The sequence below is a fragment of the Pelodiscus sinensis genome, chromosome 6 (assembly GCF_052426305.1).
Source record: "Pelodiscus sinensis isolate ZL-2025 chromosome 6, ASM5242630v1, whole genome shotgun sequence".
NCBI lineage: Eukaryota > Metazoa > Chordata > Testudines > Trionychidae > Pelodiscus > Pelodiscus sinensis.
In genome coordinates this window covers 18,912,465-18,927,040 of record NC_143057.1, presented here as the reverse complement: position 1 = coordinate 18,927,040, position 14,576 = coordinate 18,912,465, and the positions used below count along the sequence as shown (strand labels likewise).

The following is a 14,576-nucleotide window of genomic DNA, read 5'->3' as shown; positions in this document are numbered from 1 at the left end:
TACATGATTAGTAAATCCCCATGCTCCTGGTGCCACTATTCATAACTTCCCATACAGGGCCTTCTGCTTCCCCCAGCCCACCCCCAGATGCCAAAGGGCTTCTTTCTCCCCCAGGCCCCTGTCCTCAGCCCTCATCCAGAGGGGCAAGGTTGTTCTATCTCCGCTCACCACCCCCTGGGTGCCAGAAGACTTCTCTTTTCCCCAAACCCTCTTTGGGTGTCAGAGACTTTGGGCTCTCCCCAGCCCCTCCCCACAGCTAATTAGAGGCCTTCTGTCTTGACCCAACACCCTCTTTCTGTCTTCCCCCAACCCCATAGACCAGGAGCCATCAGTTCCCCCAGGTTTCCCCCAGCAGCCTTCTGTTTACATTGACCATAAGTATGGTCACCATATTTTCTGAACCAAAAATAGGGACACATTACCTACACCCCCTGACACCACTAACCCCTGGAACCTGGGTGTCTGAGGGGAGCCAAAAGGACCCTGGCACCTGAGGGAGGTGGGGGGGGGGGGAGACAGAAGGACCCTAATGCTTAGGGAGGGTTGAGGAAAGACAGAAGGACCCTGGCACCCCAAAGAGTGGAGCTGCAGTGAGAGAGAAGGCCCCGGGGTCCTGGAGGGAGGGCTGAAAGGGAGTTCCCATGAGGCCCTGAGGAGAGACAGAAGGCCCCTGCCATCTGTGGGAACTATGGGACACAGAAGGACCCTCGCACCTGCAAGGGATGGGGGGACTGAGAGCAGACAGAAAGATACTGGTGCTGGGGTGTGGGGACTGTGGGGAAGCTGAGGAGAGGCAGAAGACCCTTGGCACCTGTGGAGACTGGACAGAAAGCCTCTGGCACCTGGGGAGAGGATGGTGGGGAGGCAGAAGGCATCTAGTGCCCAGGATGTGGCTGGGGAGAGACAGAACATACGTCCTGGATAATCCAAAACTGTCCCGATTTTAAATACTCTTGTCTCAGTACCCCATCAAGTAGTGAAATGTCCTGGAAAGCCCCACCCAAGGGAGGAAGTGACCAAATCCATGCACTCCTATAGCTCGTGGTGCAGCATAGCAGCAACAGCTTCTTCCTCTCCCTCCCCCCCCACACGCCACAGAGCATGTAGGCAGCTCAATTGGAGCTTTGCCTGTGGGGGCCAGCCACCACCCACTGCCCCACCACTGTGCAGCCCCTTCCTCCTCCTGCTGGACTGCCTCTGTCACGGATTCCACGTGACAGGGCTCAGGCAGCGGCTCAAAAGCGCCAAGGTCCGGGAGAGGCTCCTCAGCACCTTTTGCCTTGGACCCAGCCACCCCCTCCTTCTGGCAGCAGCAGCAGTGGCGGCCACTGTAACAAGAACTAGTAACTCCTGCACATGTGGATCACTGATGTATGGAGGGAGTGAACTCCCCCCACTTCCCACTGTACTGGGGGAACAGCAGTGTGCTGTCTGGAAGCTTTCCCCGATAAAATCCACTAACTCTGGAACCCCAGAAAAGTAAATCTGGCCGATGGGAAACCCTGAACCTCAGTCCTCCCTATCCCTTCCCCTCATCCTGTTGGGGCTGGAGCCCTTCAGGAGTGAGGTGTCTCAGTTGGGAGCCACATCAGTGAGGGTTATGTGGGTTTTGGGAAGCAGTTTTTTGCTTCTCACTTGTGTGGTCCCCAACTGATTTTTCTGTGAATCAATGTCCCCCCCCCCCCCGACCCAAAAAAGGTTCCCCACCCCTGCCATAAATAAAGAAAACATTGAAACCTTTTGTGTTGGTGTAACTGATTAGTCTCTCGCCCCCACCCAAGTCCGGGAGGAGGTGATACTGTTCCCTCATATCTAAAGACCCCTGGCCAGGCCTTTTGTCGTAGCCGACGGGATCGGCCGCAAGGCGGGTCACGGGGGACCGGGGAGGGGACTCGGGCCCTCCCTCTCTCCGAGTCCCGGCCCAGGGCCCTAAGTCAGGGAAGGTTCTCCCTTGCCAATGGAGGGGGTCAAGACCCCTTAACCCTCCTTTCACGGGGTCCACGGCCCTGCCCTGGGCCTCTTCTCCCCGGTCTGAATTAGTTTACTCCCCACCGTGGGGAGAGACTCACCACTCGTTGCCTTCTCTGAGCGGCAGCAGGAGTCTCTGGCTTCTCTGCGTTCTCCCCCTCTGCTTGCCTCTCTCAGCCCTTTTGAAAGGGCCGCCATTCCGCGTCCCCGGCTGGCTCCGCCCCCGCCCACGTCATCCGGCTCCCCGGGAGTCCCGGGGTGACATCACGGGGAACGTCATCCAGGAGCGCCGGCCCGGGCCACGGCCCCACCGCCATGGCCGCACCCGCCGGGATCGATGCAGCCCCGGGCTCCCCCGCGGTTCCCCCACCGCTTCTGACAGTGCGGGGCAGCGTAGCGAGGCTGTCTGCCCCGTCACAGTTGGACATAAATTAATATATTACTTAATTTAAAATGAAGTTTGATAAACGAACATGAGAAAGTTAAAATGCTTCATCTGTTTAATAATTTAAATTAAACCGTTCTGCACAGTTGCCGCCCTAGCAAAATGGCTCGGGTGTAATTATGTAATTAACGGTGAGTTTCCATTAGCAACGGGTAGAATGCGGAAAGGTTTGGAGAGGGCAGGATCTCAAGAAAGGGGTGGGATGCTGGGGAGGGGATGAGGTAGATCCTGGCTTGCCCTGATATTTAAAAAGTGATCTTGGGTGTAAAAAGGTTGGAGACCACTGGTCTAAGGGGACTGCTTATGAGACTTCTTGCTGGCTAGGGTGGCAGCTGAAGCGCTCTGTGTGACTGGTTTGGTGTCTTATGAAAAGGACTCCAGTCTTGGTCTGTAAGTAGCCCTGGTTCTAAGCAGTTTGCTCTGATTTGCCCCCAGGCCACCTGGTATATTCAATGGTGTAGTCACTATGGGTGTGTCTAGACTACATGGCTCCGTCAACGGAGCCATGTAGATGAGTTTACTCAGCAAAGGGAAATGAAGCGGCGATTTAAATAATCGCCACTTCATTTACATAAAAATGGCCACCGCGCTGTGCTGATCAGCTGATTGTCAGCACAGCGTGGTAGTCTATTCATGAGGCATAAAGGATCTGATGACAAAGGGCTCTGGGGTCGGCAGATCCCCATCTAGACTCCCACACTGTGCTGACAAACAGCTGATCGGCACAGCATGGCAGCCATTTTTATGTAAATGAAGTGGCGATTATTTAAATCGCCGCTTCATTTCCTTTTGCCAAGTAAACTCATCTACATGGCTCCGTCGACGGAGCCATGCAGTCTAGACACACCCTCCAGGTGCATCTACATAGCACCCTTAGTTTGAAATAAGCAACGCAATTTGTGCTGTGCAAATTGCGTAGCTTATTTCGAGTGTATTTTGAAATAGCTTATTTCGTAATTTAGCGCTGTGTACAAAGTGCCAAATTTCAAAATAAACCACTATTCCGAAATGTCCCTTAATACTCATGGAACAAGATTTATAGGGAAGTCGGAATAGCATGTCCATTATATTTCAAAAGATATTTCAAAATAACACACATGCTGTCAAGACGTGGAACAGCTATTTTGAGATACCGGAAGTATCCTGAAATAACGCTACAGTGTGGACATACCCTATGTGACTATGTTCAATAAAGATTAATTTAAATAGAAATAGGTGCAGAGAAGAGTTACTAGGAATACTGTGGAATGGAGGATCTATCTTATGAGAGGAGACTGGAAAAGTTTGGCTTGCTTAGCCTATCATAAAAGAAGGCTGAGAGGGGATATTGCTATTCTCTTTGGCTGTGTCTATACTGCACCCCTTTTCTGGAAAAGGGATGCAGATTAGACAAGTCGGAATTGCAAATGCAACAGGGATTTACATTTTCCCCACTGCATTTGCAGGAACATGGCTGCCACTTTTTTCCAGCTCGGCGCTTTGCCGGAAAAAAGCGCCAATCTAGACGGGATCTTTCGGAAAATAAAGCCTTTTCCGAAAGGTCCCTTATTCCTGATTTTAAGAAGAATTTAATGTCAAGAGAGATGGGCAAATTTCTGAGTGCAGTTGTATGAGGGGGTTGCTTGTGATGATAGCAGGCAAGGCTTACCAGTCCTGGGTTTCACTTTGTTTATGTCCTAGCTCCCTAAGGGAAGGGACTGTTCTGCAGGGTGCTGTTTTTGTTTAAAATCTTCATCCAAGCATCAGGAATAGTCATGGCTGGAAATGGGATATAGGATAGGAAGGCTAGGACTCCGAGTCCATGCTCACTTGCACCACCACTTGTTAGTCAAGGTGAAATCCCCCTCCCCTCATTAGATTGGCATTGACTTTAGAGAGGTTTTGCCTTTCTCTACACCAGTGGTCTCCAACATTTTTAAGCATGAGATCACTTTTTGAATTTAAGTGCAGTCAAGGATCTACCCCTACCCCTGCCTCCTTCCCGCCCCTTCTCCAAGGCCCCACCTCTGCTCACTCCATCCTCCCTCCCCTATCCTCACCCTCTTTTATCAGGCTGGGTGCAGGAATTTGGGGTGCAGGAGGGATTCAGGACTGGGGCCAGGGTTCAGAATTCAGGCTTCAGCTGGGCACCACTTACCAGGGGTGGCTTCTGAGTGGTGGTGCAGGGGGCTAAGGCAGGCTCACCCCTACCTTGGCTCTGCACCACCCCCAAATGCCACCAGCAAACTCTCTCCATCCCTGCCCCCTCTGCTCTGTGGAGATGGGGTAGAGGGAGGGGTACTCTGACATCAGTACCACCCTTCCTCTTCTTCCCATGCCCTGCACAGCAAGCAGGAGGCTCCCACAGGTAGGAAGCAGCTCCAAGGCAAAGGGCAGGAGCAGCACGGCAGTGCTGAGAGGGGCAGCTGAAGTGCCAGCACTTGATAGTCTCCCGGCCAAATCTGTCAGGATCACCTGTCAAAAGCTGCAGGATCTACCAGTAGATCCTGATTGGGTGCAGATTACTCACTGGGTTTATCTGGGGATATCTCAATTATTTCCCTGCCATTGTGAGAGTCTCAGGCACTACAGGTACTCCTCAGTCTCTTCTATTGTTTGTCTGTGCCAGAGTATAGTTTAGCCTCCTGTAAACTTAGTAATATGGCGTAACTTTGGCTTTTGGTTTAGGGTGCTAGTGTTCTGTGATACAGGAGGTGACATGAGATTAGTGGTTTTAAAATGTATTTGATCAAGCCCCCTGCCTTGTGTCTGTAGATATTTTTTGCCCCTCATATACTGCCATCCAGCTCTGAAGGCAGCCCAGCACCAGCAATACAGAAATAAGGTGAACAGTGATATTTGTCAATTTCACTCTTCAGTTCACAGCAGACTTAATGCTCCATTGCCACCCTTAGCTCTGTGCTATTGCTGCTACCCCAGGGAGCTGACAGCCTGAGCCCTGCTGTGAGCCTCCTGGGGTAGCAGCAAGGTGGGGGATTGGCAGAAGAATGGTGAGGAAGGACAGCCTGAATCCAAATAGCAGGGCTCTGACTTTCCCCTTTACTTTTACCTCCCAGGCTTCTGCAAGGGCACCAGTTACCTGGAGCTGACAGCCAGAGCTCTTGAAAAGAAAAGAAAAGAAAAATCTCCGTTGACAGGCCTACCCCCTAGTTTGAGACCCCCCCCCCCAACAGATAATTTGGTGGTCCCTTCTAGTATGAAACTCTATGACTAAGGTGGAATCCTTTTATCTCCTCCAGCAGAAGAGGACCACCCCCATCCCAAATGAGTGGTGGTCCCAAATTTTCAGGTTCAATGCTACCAAAGCATAAACTGGGGCTGAGGTGTTTGCAGAACTAATCCCAGAGTCAGGCTGGAAGGCGGTGGAAGTGCTTGGGAGAGGGAGGCGTTTGCAGACAGCTTGCTTAGCATTTACCAAGCTGGGACAGAATCCTAGGGCTGGAAGAGACCTCAGGAGGTCATCACCTCCAGCCCCCTGCCCAAGGCAGGACCGATCCCAACTAAATCAACCCAGCCAGGGCTTTGTCAAGCCGAGACTTAAACACCTCTAGGGAGTCATTCCAGTGCTTCACCACCCTCCTAGTGAAATAGTTTTTCCTAGTATCCACCCTCGACCTCTCTCACTGTAACTTGAGACCATTGAACCCCAGCCTCTCGCTCTTCACTCAGCAGGCAAAGGAGGGGTGCGCTGGGCAGCGGGGGCCTTGCCACACGGTCAGCACCCCCAGCCTCTCCCCAGGAGGAGGCTGTCCCCTTGCAAGGGGCGTGGCGTGGCGCTGCGTCCTGGGCTCCACCCGGGAGAGACGCTTGAACTGCCCCCCTGGAGGCGAGAGCCGGCGGGCGGGCGGCTGCTGTCCCGAGCGAGAGCTGCTGGAGGCTGTGTGGTGACCCGGCTCCTCTCTTCCTCGCCACCGGCATGGAGCCTGGCAGCGCCCCTCAGCCGCCCCAGGGGCTGGCTCCCGCCGCCACGCAGCCCCCAGCGGCCGCCCTCCCCCGCCCGCCCAGCCTCCTTTGGCGAGCCGCTGGGGGGCCACGGCGCGGCGCCTGCTCCCTGCGGGCCCCCAAGTGCGCCCGCTGCCGCAACCACGGCGAGCTGTGCGCGCTCAAGGGCCACAAGCGCGTCTGCCGCTGGCGCGCCTGTGCCTGCGCCCAGTGCGCGCTCATCGCCGAGCGCCAGCGGGTCATGGCCGCGCAGGTGGCGCTGCGCCGGCAGCAGGACAGCGAGGCCCGGGGGCCCCCGCGGCGCCTGCCAGCCCCCCGTGGAGAGGCGGCGCGGAGCCTGGCGGCCGACGGGCTGGCGTGCGGGGCCGGGAGCCGGGCGCTCCAGCCGGGGCGGAGAGGTGCGTGCGGGGCCGGGCAAGCGCGTGGGGAGGGAAGGGAGCCCCAGCCGCGCCGGGAGCTGCCCCTTCCGCGTCAGTGGGGCCGCGCTGCCCCGTGCGGGGTGTGCGCGCTGGAGCAGGTTGAGCAGAGGGAGCGCGGGGGGACCGCGGCGTCCCTAGGGATGCGGGGAAGGACGCTGCTGCGATGCGGCGTCCTGTTCCCCTAAGAACTCGCTGGGCTGCTCCCCCTAGGCTCCCGAATAAGAACCTTATTTTCAGTGCAGCCCAGCTAGTCCTAGCCTCCGTCCTGAGCGGAGCTCTTAAAATCTAGCCAGTGCTGCATGTTGTACCAGCGCGGTATGTGTCTGCCATGTATCACATTGTGCATAAGTATATGGCAGTGACTTGCATATTGTGCATGCATGATATGCACAGCATATAAATATATTCATGCTTTTTATTAACTATTCAATATCTATTCCATATGCATGTTTCATTTAGGGAGTGTATGCCCACATATAATAACATGCAATACAATATGCTGTAAAAGAGCCAATTTCATGTTAGTGTATTGGTAAGTTACAGATTATCTCAGCACTACATGGCCCCAGTCTTTATGCATATGTTTAAGTCTATGCACATGAGTAATCTCCTACTGATAACTGTGATAATTCAAATAAGTAAAGTGATTAAGTATTTTGGGAGATCATAGTGTTTACTTTTGCACATATAACTTTATATGAATGTGAAATGCGCAGTGTTATGCATAATACTCTGTACCATATTTAATATTGCATATTAAATATAATTAGCACTATGTTATCTGAGTAATATATAATGGAGTTTTTACAAATAATAGGAAAAAACCATTTGAGATGTAAGAAACTATTTTTTAAAGTTTGAGAGTATGTTGTTTATGAAGTTAGTATCATGATGCCACAAAGCTGTGAATGACTTTTTTGCTTTTAGGCATAACTATGGCATCTGCTGATTTTTTTTTTCATTTTTGTTAAAATGTCTCTTGCAAAATTTTATGTGAGGTGAAGTCCATTTAAACTACACTGCACAACAGTGAGTTAGGGTGGCAGCTTCAACTCTCTAAAACTCACTTTTGGCAATAGATATGATACACAACAAAGTTTACTGAAAAACCATTTGGGTATTTGATGAAACAAGCAACATAGCAAGGAATCTGAAATTTATATGAAAGCTAACCTTAACTCAGCTACACTTTATAGTTTGATACATCTTGAACATTACTGTTCCAAATTTGCTTCCGTGTATGAAGGATCATGCATGTATGGGAGATCATTTAGTAATCTTGATCTTGTAGAGGCTTAAGCACTGTGAGCCTGAACTTGCATAGCTGAAACCAGAGATAAAATTCTTACTGACTTTAGTAGGTGCAAAATTAGCCCTTGTTTCAAAATAAGTTTTAAGAATAATAACTCCTGAAATAACTATGTTGAAACAGTGTGTCACACTACAAATCCCCATTGACATATTGCAGATCTATATCGAAATAGCATGTCCACACTGATTGGAGCCTGAATCACATTTACAGTCCCCCAAGAAGCACTATGGGCAGGGCATCAGGACAGCTGTCACTTCCAGGAGCTGCTGCCTGAGGCTAGCTGATGCTTATGCTTAATGGAGATCCTCTTTACAGCTGTATCTCAGACCCTTCTCCATTACCTACCTCCTTGAGGGACAGCAAACTCACACTGCCTCCTCTGGTTGCCCTTGTGGATGCCACAGTACTTTCAGTATGGAGCCAGACCTGCTGCAAAACACTCGCCAGCTCTTAGACTTGCTGCTGCAACCCTTGCCGCAGTTTATGCAGGCTGCCATCGTGGCACTGCTTGAGGACAACGACCAGCCTGGAATGGGGGGGCTGCCTTACCCAGGCCTGTGTGCTCCTTATGTACCACATTCTCTCCTGGCCCCCCCCCCCCGCCCACTCCCACCCCACTCCACACACATACCCATCACCCCCGCACACCATGCAGTGCCATTTCTGGTGACAGGAGACCGGTCTCAACTGGTGGGACCAGATCATCATGGAGCAGTGGGATGACCAGCGGTGGCTCCAGAACTTCCACATGTGGAAGGACACCTTCCTGGAACTCTGTGAGTGGCTTGCCCCTGCCCTCCATTCCCGCCATTCCTCTGCAGAAGCATTTCACCATCACTATTTGGAAGCTCACTATGCCAGGCAGCTACTGCTCGGTCAGGAACCAGTTCGGTGTGGGGGGATCGACCACCAGTACTGTGCTCATACAGGTATAACTCTCTTGCTATTATCCCAGCAGGGTGGAGAAGCACTGCAATGGGTTCCCTAGGAAAGTGGGGAGGGTGGAATCTCCCTTCCTGGAGGTTTTTTCAGTCCCAGCCTCACAGGGTGTGTCTAGACTACAGAGTTTTGTCGACAAAAGTGGACTTTTGTCGACAAAACTATACCTGCGTCTACACTACCGCTGAGTTCTGTCGACATAACGTCGACAGAACTCAGCAGTTTTGTCGACCGCTATAAACCTCATTCTACGAGGCATAACGCCTTCTGTCGACAGAGTTTCTGTCGACAGAAGGTGTTATTGCATGTAAACTGTCCTTTGCGTCTACACTACCATGTCGACAAAGCAGCTTGCTTTGTCGACAGAACTGAATGTAGTGTAGACGCTCTTTGTCGACAGAAGTTTTGTCGACAGTATCTGTTGACAAAACTTCTGTCGACAAAAGCCTGTAGTCTAGACGTACCCACAGAGTCCTGCCAGAGATGGGGTACTTGGGGCTGTTCCTGTTGTGCGAAGGGGCTTGGGCTCGGGGAATTCCTGAGGGCTCTGGCAACCCTGTGATTCTATGCGTCTATCATTCTACAGGTGGTGAGGGCCATCAATGCCATCCTGCTGCACAGGCTTGTCACCCTGGGCGACGTGAACCCCATCGTCGCTGGCTTACCACCATGGGCTTCCCCAGCTGTGGTGGTGGCCTGCTGTGTCCTCCACAGCCTTTGCAAAAATATGGGGGAGACTTTTTTGCCAGGATGGGGCACAGAGGCCCAGCTTTTGAGCAGCCATGCAAGCCCATCAGGTTGCTGTGCACATCCAGGAGTCCCTGAGTGAAGAGTTTCAGACCAGGCCTCTCCCCTCAGGCCTCTCCACAAGGGGGCTCTGCATAGACCCTGTGTGCCTTTCCCACTTCCCAATTCCCCTTTCTTGCAGACCAAATAAACCAGACTTCTGGTCTGAAACAATAAACTCTCTGATTTTTGTTTGGGGAAAACAAAACTGATAAACTCTCTGATTTTTGTTTAGTTGTGGTCACCTCTGCCAGCAGAGCTCATAGAGTTGGGAGGATGGTGCAGGAGGCGTTGCGTGCAAAGCAAGAAGGCTAGTTTATCCCTGGAGACAATATGCATGAAACCTAGTCTTAATGTGTGAGCCAACACCAAAAGGTTTCAGTTTGATGATGGTGAATTGCTTCAAGGAAAGGCCATCTGGGGCCCAGGCAGTAGGCAATAACCTGCAGGGACATGGACATCCCGAGGGAACCTTGCTACCCCCGCACCCAGGGCCTAGCAGGCATAGGGAGGTGCTGGCCAGGGCAGGAGACTGCAGGTGGGAGGGAAGTGGTGGGACAGCTCAGCTTCCCTCCGTGCCCCACACATGCCAGGTCTGACCGTGGCAGCATTCCACAGAGAAAGAAATTTCATCCCTGCCCACTGGGGAGAGGGGGAACAGTGTTGGGGGAGGTTGTGTGAGCGGCAGATACTGCTTGCCAGGAAGAGTGGTACTGGGGTCCCCTCCACTTCCTCCCGCTGGCAGGTTCCCCTGCAGGGGATCAGCGTCCTCTGTCTTGCCACACTTAACTGGGAGTGGATACTGACCCAAGAGTGCAGGCGTGAGTCTCTGCTGTGTGTGGCATTGCTGTGTGTTTTCCTGACCCCAGTCTTCTTAGTTGTGGCTTGTCGTGTGAAGGTGTCCCACCACGGAGTCGGGAGTAAGGCAGGCCTGTGCAGGAACCTTGTGCGAAGGACCGACTGGTTCCTGTGTGGCAGCTTCATGGGGCTGTCTGCTCTAGAATGGTGCTCCATGTGTACCCACATGCACAGGCTACTGTGTGATTCCTAGGCTGAACAAGAAGCGTGCAGCCCCTTGCAGCCCACTGCCTGCTCCTGCGTGTAGATAGTGAAAGACTGAGAACTCGCCTGATGGTCCTTCCCTTGCCTCATTCAAGGCCTGGGAAACATCCTGGGAGGTGGGTACCGGCTCCAGGGTGATGACTACCTCCTGGTTGGTGGGCATGCTGTCATTTCTGGCCTCCTCATCCTCCTCCACAGCCCCTCCCTCCTGGAAGCTGACGACAGGTATGTCCAGGCTGGAGACTACAACGTTGGGCAAGGAAGCAACCTGCTTCCCTCTCAGGATGCCATCTAGCTGGGGCATAAAAAGTGGCAGGGCTGGGGTGCTGCTCCTTGGTGTAGGCCTGCTGGAGCTCCTTGATATTGATTTGGACCTGGTCCAGAATGCAGCTGTGACCCCTCTGGACCAGGCTGGCAACCATCCGGCCTTAGACATCAGCATTTTGCCATCTGGTGCGGAGATCTTGGAGGTTTGATTGATCCCTCAAGACCTCTATGAAATCCTGGCTCTCCACATCAGTCGACGAGGGGTGCCCTCTTCTTCTGCTCCTGGCCAGGGGCTTCAGAGCTGGCTGCCAGTGTGCTTGCAACTGTGGGGGGCTTGGTGGGAGTGCTAGAGTCTGCCATGACAGCAGGGAAGGCTGGACAGGGTGCTGGTGTGTAGCACAGTGTGAGCAAGGTCTGCATCATGCCACAAGCACTTTCCCTTTTGCCTGCAGCTTTAAAGATTGTAGGGGAAGGGAAGTTGTAGAGTTTTGAGGGGTGTGGACAGACCGGCCACCTGGGCAGCTGTGAGAAGCCCTGGAGGCCAATTATTTTGAAATAATCACAGCTTCACTGTCCACACTCACCCTATTTTGAAATAGCAATTTCAAAATAGGCATTATTCCTCATGAAATGGGGGTTTATTATTTCGAAATAAGAAGCCTGTTATTTAAAAAAAAACTTCGAAGTAAAAGGCTTGCTGTGTGGACGCTCACCTTGTTATTTTGAAATAACACGTGTTATTTCAAAATAACTCTATAGTGTAGACATCCCCTGAAAGTATATGTGGGGTGGTTGTTAACAGGATTGTGCAAATATGAAAACAAGTTCAGTATTTACATTATCCCTAATAGAATCCAGCCTGCTTTCTTAGCCCTGCACAGCCAACACGGCTATTTCATCACTAAAGTGAGATTATATAACTGAATAAACAGGAGTCTGATGTTTTTTTATTGTACACCAGCATAGCTCCCTGGAAAGGAAAGGATTACCCAAAATAAAATGAGGTCAAGGATCTGTGGAATACAAAGGTGCAATTTTTTATGTAGTCATTTTTCAGTCTTCAGTCTTGATTATACTCTTCATTGCATTGAATATCAAAGGGTAAAACTGTGGCTCAGTTGAAGACCTTGCCAATTGTATTGTTTAAATCAGTGGAACTCAGAGTTCATCCTAGATCTTTACTTAGGAAATCAATGTGTGCTGTGTGGAAACTTTGGTAGCTAATTTATGAGGCTTGTGAAGGCTAGTTGGGGAGTTTTAGATTAAATTTATCTTTTTTATTTCCCAGAAGAGCATCTGCAGAAACGTGATTCATACTTCAGTGAGTTAGACGGTCCTGTAGTCCTAGCACCTCCTCTTCTGAGATATTCTGAGTCTGCAGAAGCTAGTGGAATCTGTAGAGTGAAGCCATCTGTCATGGAAATCTCAGAAAAGGAAGAAAATGTGCAATGTGCTAGTCTGGAGAAGCATTTGGAAGACATAGACAATTCAAGATCTTTCTCTTCTTCAGACATGGAATCAGGAGATGAAAGTGAATGGTCCGAGGAGTTTGCTGCCCCTGGTTCCAGTCCTCCTGCTGCTGCTTCACGACCAAGGGACCCACTTGGCATTCTCACCAAAGTCTTTCCTAGTCATAAACGAAGCAAGCTGGAGAGAATTCTGCAGTTTTGCAAAGGAGATGTCATCCAAGCCATTGAACAAATCTTGAATAGGAAAGAGAATAAACAGGATGTCCAAGACTTTGCAAGTCCATCAAGAGCTAGACATAGTGACTTACAGAGAGCCTCTAACAACTGTAGCTTCCCAGAATTAGGAGCTAGAGTGTTTGGCAACAAATCAGCTTTCTTCCCTCTTCACACCACTTTTACTTCATTTGGAGGTGAAACAAATATTTATGGCCTAAACCCTAGACTGGGGATTAGCCCTGTAAAACTGGCTTATTCTACCCCTGGAAGAGGTCTGCCTGGATTTATGTCACCCTACTTAACTCCTGGATTGATTCCAGCTTTGCCTTTTTGCCCAGCATTGGACTACTCTTTTTCAGGAGTGATCAAGGAAGCTTCTTACTTTCAGCATAAAGAATCAGTCACTGGCAGTGGAATTTACTCAAGTCTAAATAAAAAAAGCCAGTAGTGCAATTAGCATCTTCCCTTTCACATTGTACTTCCAAAATGTGCAGCTATGATGACATCTGAATCTAGCCTCAAAAGATGCTTTAATACCACAGTCAATTTCCACTTCCACTTCCTTTAAGAATTAGACTTCTCACATCTTTAGAACGTAATTTTGTTTTATTTTAATGTAAAGTGGCTTGCAAAACTGAAATTTTCAAGCAAAAAAAGGAACACAGTTTTAAAGTATGTATTTTTCCATTCAGAGTAACTGCTGAGAAGAGTTGGTTTTAAAATCAGTGCTAATTTTTAAACAGATTTTATTATACATACATTTTATTTTAAATGGTCTTCAGATTGGGTTGTAAATGTAACAGTAACTAGGATATATTTGTTTTGTGAACAGGAATAGAATTGAGTTATGAAGAAAGTCCATTATAATATTCCTCTCCCTTTTTAAAAATAATCAACTTTGCATACTTATTTTTTTCATCAGTTTCTTGGGAAACTAAAGCCAAGATTTTAAAAAATAAGTCCTTAATGTTAAATTGATAAATCTGTAGTTAGGCACAGAAGTAAGGAGCATGGTTTTCAAAAGATCTTATTGAACAAAATAGGGGCTGCTGGGCATTTGACACTTTTGAAAATCAGGCTCTTCATTTAGATGTCAAAAGCTCTGATCCTAAAAAATATATGCACATACTTAACTTTACTTACTGAGAATATGTCATTGGTCAAATTGGAGATTTGAATGTCTGAAGATCAATCCTTTTGTATTACACTTAACAGAATCCTTATTTTGAGCTATATTTTGGATTTATTTTATTTTATTGTGGATTTTTTTCATTTATAAAATTCTTGTCAGATGATGATACAGGTGGTAAGGACAATTTTCTTTGTACATTTATTTTTAGTTTAAGTTGTATAGCTCTTGTAAATCTCATAGCTAAACAACTAATAGTCAAACCAAATGAGTGCCATCTCCTGGTCATTCTAGTTCATTGCAATTTGATGGTGATGTGAAAATAAAATTAATGTTTTGGATTATAAGGAATTATTCTTTAGCATTTACAAAAGTGAGAGATGTGTTTCTCTTACATAAACTGGTATTTTAAATTTTTCTTTAATGGTAACTTTGCAGGTGCTAGCAATCTTTAGCCACATATGGTTACAATCTAAGTTATTGTTGGATCAGAGCTATAGGACTGTAGAACTATAAAGGGAATTTCTCTTAGTTGCATGTATCAACTAAAACAGAGACATGCTTGATGTCTAGAAATCATAACAAAAGTCTGGCTTTGGGCCTGATCATGGTCCGATGGAAG

The 14,576-nt window shown here is 49.3% G+C and overlaps 1 protein-coding gene across 1 annotated transcript; it reads left to right on the top strand.

Moving 5' to 3' along the window:
• The first annotated feature begins 6,089 nt into the window (after positions 1 to 6,089).
• Positions 6,090 to 14,295, top strand: DMRTA1 (DMRT like family A1). Its single transcript, XM_075931479.2, has 2 exons — positions 6,090 to 6,753; positions 12,429 to 14,295. Exons 1-2 carry the CDS (start codon positions 6,330 to 6,332, stop codon positions 13,271 to 13,273), a joined length of 1,269 nt encoding a protein of 422 aa, XP_075787594.2. The 5' UTR covers positions 6,090 to 6,329; the 3' UTR covers positions 13,274 to 14,295.
• The last annotated feature ends 281 nt before the right edge of the window (positions 14,296 to 14,576 follow it).

Bases quoted from the DNA above. Each gene is read 5' to 3' on its own strand.
- DMRTA1 (XM_075931479.2), top strand. From the start codon at position 6,330: ATGGAGCCTGGCAGCGCCCCTCAGCCGCCCCAGGGGCTGGCTCCCGCC. The intron at 6,754-12,428 runs GTGCGTGCGGGG...TTTATTTCCCAG, and splicing joins GCTCCAGCCGGGGCGGAGAG to AAGAGCATCTGCAGAAACGT.